This window comes from Tenrec ecaudatus, chromosome 11, assembly GCF_050624435.1.
Source record: "Tenrec ecaudatus isolate mTenEca1 chromosome 11, mTenEca1.hap1, whole genome shotgun sequence".
Taxonomy (NCBI): Eukaryota; Metazoa; Chordata; class Mammalia; order Afrosoricida; family Tenrecidae; genus Tenrec; species Tenrec ecaudatus.
In genome coordinates, this window is record NC_134540.1 from 109,582,327 (window position 1) to 109,594,843 (window position 12,517).

The window sequence follows — 12,517 nt, forward strand, 5'->3', positions numbered from 1 at the left end:
CACAGCTTTGTATCTGAAAACTGGTATTCAAGTACCTGTCCCAGGCTCCCTAGCTGTGGGCTTTATTTGAGGGGAGAGAATTCCATAAAATACTGAAATGATTTATTATCAGCTCGGGACTTGAATTCCCCACTTTAGGTTTCCTTAAAAAGAGAAGGGTTTATCCATGGGAATGATACACTAAAATAATTCCTATAGTTAAACACCCTAACGGAAAGTCTTAAAGAAAGAAAAGTTCTCATTTCTTCCCCTATCATTTATTCTCTCTTGCCTAAAAAATTTCCAAAGTTGAGAGGTGAATTTTGAAAACTATTCTCAGTTATTGAAATAATAATGAACACAAAATAGGACCTTTGGATTTAATATAGAGCATTTTCTCTAAAGCATATGTGTTACATAAGCCAACAGATGTAATAAAAACTTGAAGCTTTTACAGTGGTATAGCAGTTTGAACCTAAGTATAAAAACAATACAGGTGAGTACGAGCCTTGGAAGATGCACTTTCAGAGCATGCTACAGAAGACTGGATCGTTGTTGAGAGTGTGGAGAACAACTCACATTCAGAGCAGCGCAGCTGTTTGTCATCTTTGAGCAAAGCACTTTCCTGCCTCACTCTGCCCGCAGAGAGACTTGGTTATTGCGCATGGGCTCTCACACTGCCCCCCACCTTTTTTTCCCCCAAAAGGGAGATTGAGTTTGTAGCAGGACTTTGATTTATTCTTTTTCCCACTCCAGTTATCATCTTGGTACAAATTCAGGTCCTTGTTGAATTCACTTCACCAGCTCTGAATGAACCAGGAAGACGTAATTTGAAGCCTTGGTTTTGTTTTGTTTTAGTTTGGTAGATAGGAAGGAAGAGAGGCAGCTGACAGAAACCCAGCTTCACTTAGACTCAGGTGAAGCAGATAATGGGGATGACTTGAAACACAGGAGTTGGCCTTATGTTGCTTTTGTTGTTTGATATTAATTCTCTTTTCTCTGGAACTGAGTAAAGCTTACTAATGAGGATCAATTAAAAATAAAGATGGGTCCACGTCATTAGGCACATCAGAACAATATTTTTCACCTCACTGTGGAAGAATATATTTTCTGATAATCAGCAGAAATTAAATGCGGTTCCTTGCTGTAGATCATATGCTGCTTCCAACAAGGTGATGGACTGATGTTTGAAAATACTTTGAATCATATCTGTCAGATAATAAAATTCACATTTTGTCTCTGGCTGTATAAAGATTTTTATATCATTGCACATCTTTAGCATGTTTACATAATTTATATATTTTAATTTTGTTGGTATATATGACTCAGAAGATGTTAGAGGTGGAAGGGACATCGGGGAACTCTTAGCCCAGTAGTTTGAACACATTTTGATGTTCACTGTAACAGTTGAACCTACACATTTCACAAAAGAGGAAATTAAGGCTCTGAAAGGTTAAATAATTTGACCTGTGTTAGAGAAGAAGATTGATAGCAGTCTGTGGTTTCTTAGGCAGCAAATCATTGCTGAGCCCCCACTGGCTTCACAACTTATAACTAGGCCATGAACACCAAAATGAGAATTCGGTAGACATCCCCGTCTTACTAGCAGTAGACAATTCTCACAGGCTAGAGCTCATTACGGAGCAGGAGGCACCGAGAAGACAATGAGTTGTCAATTTGCTATATTACTTTTCGGAACACTCCTGTACCGCTTACTGAATATCGAATGCATTGTCAGTGACTTGCATTGAAAAAGAAAAAGAGACCTTGACTAGCTACTTTAATAAACGCCACAAGCAGTAAAATTCATATTCTTAGACTCCTAGGAGTAGAGATGAACAGAACCATAGAAATCAGCTAGTCCACTCTCCCCATTTCATAGGTCAGAGTACTGAGGAGAGGGTCAAAGCCTCATTGTTTTCCGTAAGTCCTAGCTGCCGGTTCAACTCCTGGTCTGTACATCACAGTACACAGAATGTGATTTCAAAACAAAGAAAAGCTAATGACGCACCTCAATTGGGGAGGCTTACTACCGCAGTTTCCCAAAGGATGGCCAGAAAGTGTCTTTAATTTCTCTCACACAGTCACTTGAAGGATTACTACATAAAGGACCAAACAAAGCCAAACTTCATGATAGCAGAGCCCCTAGAGGACGGAGTAGAACTCCACCTTACGGTTTCCAAGGATGAACATCAGGACAGCAGACTGCCACCTCTTCCTCCCTTACGGTCACTAGTGGTTTGGAACCACCAACCTTTTCCTTGACTGCAAGTGCTTTAACCACTGCACCACCAGTGCTCCTTCCACAGGGGACAAAACCACAAATATGCAAATCACTCAAAGTAATTTCACAGCTTTTAAACATTATTAAAGTGTTAATGCTTCAATATTCGAATGTATCCTTTAATAAATCCTTAAGCCAAGCAAATGAAATATTTTCATTAAATTGAGTGTGGGAAATATTACTCATTCCATGAATAGAATTTAGATAGAGCATTTCTGTATTGGCAAAGTCTAGGGTCTCAAAACATTCTCTCTATTTGTTTTTTTTCAATTAACGAGGACACATTGCTTTATACTGTCAGTCAAGGCAATTTGGAATTATGACATCATCCTTGCTTCATTAACATACGGTGTTTCTTTTCAGAAGTAGTGATAGCACAAATTATACATGTATGAGGTAGATTAAAAAGTGTTCCTACTAAGATCCCAATTCATACACACCTAAGTTTGTTTCAAACAAATCACATTTGAAAAGGAAAAAAATCATGAATTTATCTCTGTGATCAGTGGTTGACTGCAGACCAATTCTCTCAGCAACACACTTGCCTCAGTCTCATTTACCCAGAACCCACTGCCATGCAGATGATTCTGGCTCCTGAGACCCTCTTACAGCAGCAGACAACCTTCTCTTTCTCCCAAGGAGTAGCTGTTAGGCTTGAACGGCCAATCTTAGGCTTAGCAGTCCAATGCTTACCCCACAACACCACCAGGGCTCCTTAAGGTGTCTTTAAAAATCGGCTAGTCATCACAGTAGTTTGTAAGGGTATTTAAGTCAGTTCAAGTCAAGATGGAAAGGTCAACTCAGAATTGCAATTCCAAAGGGGTAATTTTGATAGATTTTCTCCAAGAACACAGGATGAACATAGGGATGAACTTTTAAGGAAATGAAAACCTGTTATTTGTGAGAAAAAGGTCAAGAAAGTTCTGTGAGGAATTTGTTTTATTTTTCCATCAAGATAAGGCACTTGCTTATTCTTTGAGGCTAGTAAGGGATGCCCTTGGACAATTTCATTAGGAAGCCCAACCTCATCACGATATGGCCTTGGTTACCTAAATTCAAAGAGTATTGAGAAAGAACATTATTTGAGTTCTTCGAGAATGCCAGACTTGCTGGCCCTACAGATTCATCAATCCTGGGTCTCATATACTAAAAAATAGAAAAACATATAACACAAAACATGAAACCCAGGATTGATGAGACTATAGGGACAGCATGTAGAATAAGGGTGTTGGGGGGTGGTGTACAGTGGTGGGGTATAGAAAAGGGAGACAATGTCAAGGAGTCCGGAAAGAAAAAAAAGTTTGGAAACTGTGTACGGTAGCAGTTGTACAATTCTGCTTTGCATGACTGAACTATGGAATGATTTGATAGATGTATTAACTCCCAATTTTTAAAAATTAAAAAAAGAATGGAGATAGAAGAAAAAGAATGGCAAACTATAGTTTTGACAATAGTGCAAATCAAAAAGTGCAGGATTCTTTTTGTTATTTTATTTATTTATTTAATCATTTTATTGGGGGCTCGTACAACTCTTATCACAATCCATACACTCTCAGCACTGGTCCTGAAGGGATCATCTGTCCTGGATTTCCTGTGTTTACAATTCCTACCAGTAAAATCTGTACCAGTGTACACCCTCTAGTCTAGCTGGATTTGTATGTTAGAATTGGGATCATGATAGTGGGGGTGAGGAAGCATTAAAGAACTAGAGGAAAGTTGTATGTTTCATCGTTGCTATGCTGCACCCTGACTGGCTCATCTCCTCCCTGTGACCCTTCTGTAAGGGGATGTCCAATTGCTTACAGATGGGTTTTAGGTCCCCAATTTGCACTCCCCCTTATTCACAATGATTTGAGTTTTTGTTCTTTGATGCCTGATACCTGATCCCTTCAACACCTCATGATCACACAAGCTAGTGTACTTCTTCCATGTAGGCTTTGTTGCTTCTGAGCTAGATGGCCGTTTGTTTACCTTCAAGTCTTTAACACCCCAGACGCTATATCTTTTGATAGCCGGGCACCATGAGCTTTCTTCACCACTTTTGCTTATGCAAGGTGCAGAATTCTTCAGGGAAGGATTCGAGTTAGACCTTTGTCTTTCCCTAATGACTAACGATGTTGAGCATCTTTTCATGTGAGTGCTTGTTGGCCATTTGTAGATCCTGTTTGGAAAAATGTCTATATTAGTCTTTCCCCACTTAGTTTTCATTGGGTTGTTTATTTTTTTGTTGTTGTTAATGTTTATAATAAACAAGATATATTTTAATTTTATTTAAGAAAAAGGATCATTGGAAGAAGGAGTGCTATTCAAGATGATAGCAAAATCAAGTTCTAGTAATCCTGTGATTTCTTGCTATGTCCTGAGGCAGTGAATAGCATAGGATGCTGAAGAAATAATCAATTGTGGGTGGAAAAAATGTAAGATAATTGGACAGTCCCTCACAGAAAGGCCACATGAAAGGGATAATAAATCTAGGGAGCAGTATAGTACTGATGAAACATGTAACTATCCTCTAGTTCTTTATGTCTATTACTATTATGACTCTTTTTTTACCTCATTAATCTTGGTAGACCGGCATATGTTCATTGGTATAATTAAGAGCACTCAATGTATGAAAGTCAAGATAGATAACCTTTCAGAAAAGTAACGGGAGGAATGATTCCCTGAGGGTAAGAGAAGAGAGGGCATGGGGGTTGGGGAAAAGAAGGGGAAGAGAAAGCTGACAGCAATGATGACTGTATAACCCCACTTGAGAGGAACAAAAATCAGAATAGCAGGTAAATGGATACATGGCTAATAAGGGGAGGGGAGGGATAAAGGGGAACTGAAATCAAAGAGTTCAAGAAGAAAGAAAAAATGTATTGAAACTGATGGTCGTAGCAGTTGTAAAATCATGCTTGATCTAATTAAAATATGGATTGTTACACTATCCGTAAGAGCTGCCGGTAAAATGATTAATAAAAAATAAATAAAATCAGGAAAAGAATAATCCCAGATTTCTAAAAAATTACACCATTAGTTGGTAAATACAGATTAAAAATGACAAGGACATTAGAAGCTTTTGGAACTTCACAATGTTAAAATAGTCAATAGTGAAAAATTTAAAACCACTAGATATTTACTGTGTAATACTTAACCAGTTTTCCCTTGTAAATTAGTCCAGTCTAGCCCAGTCCAGTTTCAGTCAAGGAAATCCTATCCTATGTACATAGGCCCCTGCAGATAGGCTCAGCCAATAAAGTGCATAAAATCAGGGTAACTTTTCTTTTGATACAACATAATTTGCCCTCCCCTGGATCAGTTAGAAAATTCATTTCAAGGCTGGTGTAGGCAAAGCAAATACGCTTCATGTTAAATGCTAAAATACCCAATCCTTTACATTTGCAGTGACTTAAACCCCCATATTCTCTAACGCAAGCTGCTTTATTTTTTCCCCCACTTAAAGCAACCAAGATCTTGATAAACTCATCAAAGTTAATCCCGAAACTCTAAGGAACAACCAAAGGTAATAGAAACTATCTATTTTCATGTGTTTTGGTCAAGAATATCTTATTTTGTTGTTTCTTCAAACAGACTTATAACCTTAATGAGATTATCCAATATCTTTATAATTAATCTATTATCTTTTTATTTCTCTTCTTAAAGAAACCAAGACCTTGATAGCTTCATCAAAGTGAACCCTGCAAGTATCAGGAGCAATCAGAGGTAAGCCTATGACGTCAACCATTTCATATCGTCACCTGTTGCCCCTCGGTACAGGGGGGTTTGTGATTTTGTTTCATGAACAAACACCAATCAAAATGTATGTCACTAACCTGAATTTCTGTCTCTTTCTGTTTTAAATAGTGACGAGTTGGACAATCTTATTAAAGTGAAACCTTCAGCTATCAGAAACAATAAGCGGTAAATGACCTTGTCTGATTTTCTTGAAATGTTCTCAAGTTTAGATTAGAAACTTTGTTTCTTTATTTGTTTTCTTAAAGATTTTCATTTGTTTTTACAAAGCAGGGCATATTTATCACCTGCAATAAGTATCTCCTGCCAACACTACTACACTCTTCTGAAATCAAGTGTGCTGTCTTAGAATTAGTTCTGTGCTTCTGCTTTGCCCTAATGGGCTTTGTGATTGTTATGCATAGGAAATAAAATTACAGGACTGCAATAAAAAATGAGGGGAATATATATATATATGAACCGAACTTACGTTTTACATAAGACTCAAAAGCAAACTCACAAAGTCAAGTGTGACTCATCATGACCCTATAGGACAGAATAGAACTACTCCTGTTGGTTTCAAAACTGTAATTCTTTACCGGAGTAGAATGCTTCATCTTTCTCCCACAAAGTGCCTGGTAGTTTCAAACTGCTGACCTTGTGGTTCACAGTCCAGTGTGTAACCACTATGCCACCAGGGCTGTAGAGTATTTGAAAAGATATTGAGGGTATTCAGAAACTTAAATACACAACTAGTGTGGGCTCCCAAACTATTGCAATAGATTTGAACCTCACATTTCCATTGTGTATTCAGTAAATATCATTCACATATTGAGGTACCGTATGTACTCATGTAAAGCACATTTTATGCAGCTTCGTGGTAAAATTAGGTGACTCGGCTGATATTTGAGTGGGCTTACAATCGATTACATACAGTAATATCTTTGGCCTAAAATCTATTAACAGGCAAAATATTCAAGAATATACTATATGGGAATTCAAATTGTTTTGCTGACTTCAGATTTTTTTCATAATAAGTATTATTGCTAGTGTTTTTAGAAGGAGGTTCTTGTTTTTTACCAAGAAAAGGAATGACTCTGTTCAGCCATAGAAACAATGCTGAAGAGCTGTACTATGCCCTAAAAAGCTAGAGAGGTCAAATAACAGACATGGCTCATCTTGCACAAGTACAGGAGGAACTTAAAAGTTGGGGGTGGGGGAATGAATGATTCTGGGAATTACAGTACAATTTCTCTATTACCAATAGATGGCGTCAAGTGCAAGGGATTCTGGGGAATGTAGGTCTCAAGATGGTGCTGGTTCTCAGTCTCAGAGGCAATAATACTTTAAAAAGTATTTTTAAGGGAGAGAAGGCCTTACTCGTGGAGTTTCTCTGAGCTCTAGCCTCTCTCAGTTATACAGGGGAGCCTCTCTTGCTTCTGTCTTTGGTCTAGCTGTCTCTGCTTTTGCTCCCCAGCTTGGTTTCATGAGGAATCAAAGTTTTATAAATCAAATTAATAAATAAAAAGGTAAGAGAGGAAAGAGTACAATACTCTCACTGGCCTGGGGTGGATCACTCCTAGTTGAAGTTGTCCTGTGTGCGAACTTTATTTTACTTGGTTGGTTTCTACATTTTTATCATGAGGGTATTGGGGCCTTTGAAACAAGATGGGACTAAAGCAGTTTGAGAACAATTGCTAGTTAGAGAGTAGCATTTATGAAACACACATGGTGTTGCTGAACATTTGTATATATTTAATCTTCACACTAATCCCATAAGAAAATATTTATTTATACACCTTATCTTTTGAAGAGGAAACCATAATATATGAGTAGTAAATAACATCTCAAGAAAGAAAATGTTAGATCTCTCGAGGGAGAGATATACCTCTGTCCTGGGCTCCACAAGAGAAAGAATTCATGCTGAAGCCTGGTTAGAAGAAGTTTCAGGTTTACAAAGGCACCCGCAGGGCACCTGACCCCATGCAGCCTCCCTAGATGCTGCTCAGAAAGTCATGCAGTGGGCTCTGGGCTCCTGCCTTTTTAATTATTCCGCGGGGAGGCGTGGTGGACGACCCTGGTCAATCCCATTGGCTGAATTGAATTCACCTGGCCTAGGTAGGCCAATCCAGGTACCGCGCCCACCCACCTGGCCAGAAACCAGCGCATGCGCAGTGTGCCACTCCTTCATGAGCCGGTAGCTCAGACCTCTGAGCATGTGTAATGGACACCCCAGTCCCTATGCTAGCTCCCTAACAAAAACACATGCTGGATTTAATCCCAGGTCCTTCTAACTACATTGCCCTGAAGAAAAACAAAAACTTTGTGAATGAATTAGCTCAGACTCTCCTTTACATTCTTCATACCTCCTACAGGGCTCTCTCTCATCTCTTCACATGCAGTAAACTAATTACAATCAGATACATTTATTCTAGTGTTGTTAAAATGACAGGGAAAAGAGATAGTAATTGTCATCTGGATATTTTCTAATAGTAGAATGCCTGTGGATTTTTGGTGTGGGACCTGTCATCAATAATTGTGAAGGAATGTATTTGTTCAATATAACTATTGAAATGGTATTTGTTGGAGTAGACTTTTTATTGTACCAGAGCAGGGTTAGTAGGCTTCCAATAAGGTTGGAAGTGATAATAGCCACATTATAACTGTAACTAATAATGGCTTTATAACCACATTATAACTGTAACTAATAATGGCTTTTATGTCCCGTGTCTGAGCGGTGATAGTTTTGTTCCCTCTGCATCCCTCCCTTTCTGCCTCTTTCCCTTCCCTTCATTAGCCCTCTGCCAAATGGTTATCTTGACAACGATAACTTTCCTCTGAGATTTTTTTCCTTTATGGCACTAGAAAAAGGTTAATTTTTAAAGTATATAGTTCCCATTTTGGTAATTCCTAATCAATTATATGTAAAGAGAAGAATTTTTATAACGAATATTTGTATTTATTTGGTACTTAATTTCACACTTGAATGGTCCAGGTTAAAGAGAGAGATTCAGTTATCTGTAGCCTATGAACTGCTAGACTATTAAAGCTCTAAGTTACTGCCCTCAAATAATTTTCATGTGTCTAGTGACATTTATGTCTTTACATTTACCATTAGCAAACACACCATGTATCTGAAATACAAAAAATGCTTCATTATATTGGTGTAGTGGGTTAGGAGGGGTGTTTCTAACCATAACATCAGTGGTTTGAACCCACCAGTTACTTCATGGCAGAAATATAAGGTTTCCTACTCCTTTAAAGGTTTAGTCTCGAAAACCCACAAAGGCAGTTCTATTCTGTCGTATAGGGTCAATATGATTTGGAACCCACTCAATAAAAATGAGCTTGGTGAGTTTGTGTGTAGTATAAGCTATCAACTCTTTAAAGTCTTCCTATTTCTAAAGCAAATGCTCCAAGTGATACAATGGTTCTGGTCAACCAGGAGCTCCATGGGAGGAAAGACTTGACTCTGTTCTCCTAGAGAGTCCAGCATAGGAAACTCTATGGCAGAGTTCTACTCTGATTTAAAGTCAGTGTGAGTCAGAAAAAATTCACTTGCAGACAACATTTGCTAAGCCACATGTCTAAGTGTTTACACTTGACTTTAGCCAAAAGGCTGAGAAATGATACCTTCTAATTTTTCTGATTGCACAAAGTAAATGTCTTACAAAATGAATTTCTTCTTTTTATTGTGTGTTTCTCAGAGTTTTGTTCAAGATGCACACCTAGGGGTAAAGATGACTCTTTCAGATGATTCATTACCCACAACCAATCAACCACATTTGCTGGTTTCTAATTACCTCAAGCATTAGTCCAGCACACTTTGCCTTCCCTGCCACCGCTATTTTCTAGGTTCTAGATGATTATTGCAGCTTCTTTATTGATCCGTATGTATCCTCTGACTCCTCCTCTATTTGCCTCACTATACTGTTCTTTTTAGTAAAATCATTCTGTTGCTTCTCAATGCTATTGGACCACAGTCATGTTCCTTTACTTGATTTCCAGAGTCAACAATATTTTGGCTTCCATGGGCCATCTTCCTCTCTCCCCTTCCCTATCACTCTCAACCCAAAAGAGACCCATCATGTGCACACCTCTGACTTGCACCTCTTTTCTCCTCCTCAGTGCTGGTGTATCGATAGCATCTATGCATTGATAATTATTGATGATTGGAATACCAAAATTGGTAATAAGAGGAAGAAGCAGTAGTTGGAAAGTATGGTCTTATTGATAGAAATGAAGTTGTAGATCTCTTGATAGAATTTTGCAAGACTGTCAACTTTTTCTTAGGAAATAACAGTTGTCAACAACACCAAAGGTGGTTATTTACATGGACTTCTTCAGATGGAATACACAGAAATAAAATTGAGTATATCTTGGGAAAGGATGATGGAGAAGCCCAGTTATCAGCATTTAAAAATCAGGCCAGGGGCTGATTGTAAACAGACCATCAATTGCTTGTATGTAAGTTCAGGTTAAAGCTGAAGACGTCCACGAGAGCCAAACGAGGGTTGTTATGGGCATAAACCAGCTCGATGGCACCTAACAACAGCTCCTTCTTTCTGTGTCAGCTGGGTGCCTTCAGCTTCGTCTCTGAGAAGCCCTCCCTCACCCATCATATCTGCATGGAGACTTCTCCCAGGTCTTCTCAAGTTCATGTTCCTTCCTCTCTCCACTGCTCGCCTCTTAGAGAAGTCTCTTAAATCATCTCTCTTTGACTACACCATCTGCAGGAGAGGGCCCAGTTCTGCCATGTTCATTACTTTAGCCACATGTCTAGACAAATATTCTGTGAATAAAGACAGCATCTCAAACTAATCATGGTCCTATGGCAAGCCATCTAAATGAAGCACATCCTCCATCTTCCAATTTTCATATTCAACACCTCTGTGAGTAAATGTAAATTCTAAAATCATTTGATTTCTTATGACTGGTCTCCCTGCTTAGGCCAGTGAATAACCTGCTCGTAACAATCTCAATAAGCTGCGATGAATCAAAACCTCTAAAATTCTTGGTCATATCTTATGTTTAAAGTACCTACATTCTTCAGTTTCTTTCTAGAACTGTTACACTCCATAATGTATTGTTGTTAGGTGCCATCGTGGTTCCGACACATAGTGACCCCATGTGACAGAGTAGAACTGTTCTGTAGGGTTTTCTAGGTTGTAACATTATGAAACAGGTCACCAGAAAGACCTCTGCAGCCACTGATGGGTTTGAACCACCAATCTTTTGGTTAGCAGTCCAGTGCTTAATTAAAACACACACACACACACACACACACACACAAATTGATTCATTTTCCAACATCCATAGAATCAAAGAATTGAACCAATTATTGTACCAAATTCTGTATTCCTTTGTCGACAAATAAAATAGTTCTTTTAGACTAAAGTTCTACGCTTAAGCTTTATGTCAGGCATCAAAATTCCTGGCATAAGAGAAATACCATAGTATATTTTTATATGGAGACTCTTAATTTTGTAAATGTGAGCAACAATGCAAAACGAATTTCATATTAATCTGTGGAGAGAGAAAACCATTACTGCTTGATTGATACATATGTCCCCTCCCAGAGAATAGAAGCATGGCATTAGCAGTGAGTCAGCAGCTTTCTCTTCTGCAGAGCTTATCCGAGGAAAAGTTGTATAGAGAGAGGCATCATTTATAGGTCCCTAGAATCTCTATTTTTTTCTCTTAGTTCTCTCTGTAATGGAATACTATATATCTTAATGGAGTGTTAATTAATTAAATTACTACAATATGGATAAATGATTATAACCAAATATTGTGCGTTCGCTTTAGTCTTTCCCAAATCAACCACATCTAGTGTCATTGAGCTGAATCCCAACCCACTCTAACCTGTACGATGGGGTAGAGCTGCCCCATACATTTTTCCAGGGCTATAACCATATGGATACAGACGACAGATCTTTCTTCCTCAGGGCAGCTGGTAGGCTGCAATTCCCAAACTTTTGGTGAATAGCTGAGCACTTAATCATCGTACCAACAAGGGTCCTTGCTTTAAACCACAGATAACTTCATTTCTTTTTCAAACACTTTGAAATCTACATTTAAAAAATTGTTTTCGGTAGCAACTACTAACGATCAGCTCATCAACATTCCTTTATATATACAGGGAACTGGTGGTATATTGACATTAATTACAACTGCTCATAAATATGCAAACGTATACCTTCTTTCTGCTGTCACTGTCACGGGAAGTGCTCAGAATCATCTCTTTGCTCTACCATGCAGCATCTTGTTGGGTTTCTTATAATAATCTCCTTTTTTCACACTCTGACTCACAGCTGTTTGTCTTCTATCACAGATAAAAGACACCATGTGATAGATGTCTTAATTAAGGAACAAAAATTTATTTTTAGTCTTTAACCTGAGACATTTATAGACAGTCTGAACTTTTTTTGTTTGCATCTTCAAATCTAGTTAATGACATTCATCAGGAGGAACAACCAAAGCAATACACATTTGTACTTTACAAAACTTGGATTTCTCTATTTTGTTTCGCCTATGATC

At 38.2% G+C, this 12,517-nt stretch overlaps 1 protein-coding gene across 1 annotated transcript in view; it reads left to right on the top strand.

Moving 5' to 3' along the window:
- SCEL (sciellin) overlaps window positions 1-12,517 on the top strand; it is an 82,183-nt gene that overhangs the window by 49,104 nt on the left and 20,562 nt on the right. Inside the window, exons 15-17 of the mRNA XM_075562699.1 lie at window positions 5,709-5,768; window positions 5,909-5,968; window positions 6,110-6,166. Of these exons, the coding sequence (XP_075418814.1) occupies window positions 5,709-5,768; window positions 5,909-5,968; window positions 6,110-6,166 (177 nt within the window). The remainder of the gene's footprint in view (window positions 1-5,708; window positions 5,769-5,908; window positions 5,969-6,109; window positions 6,167-12,517) is intronic.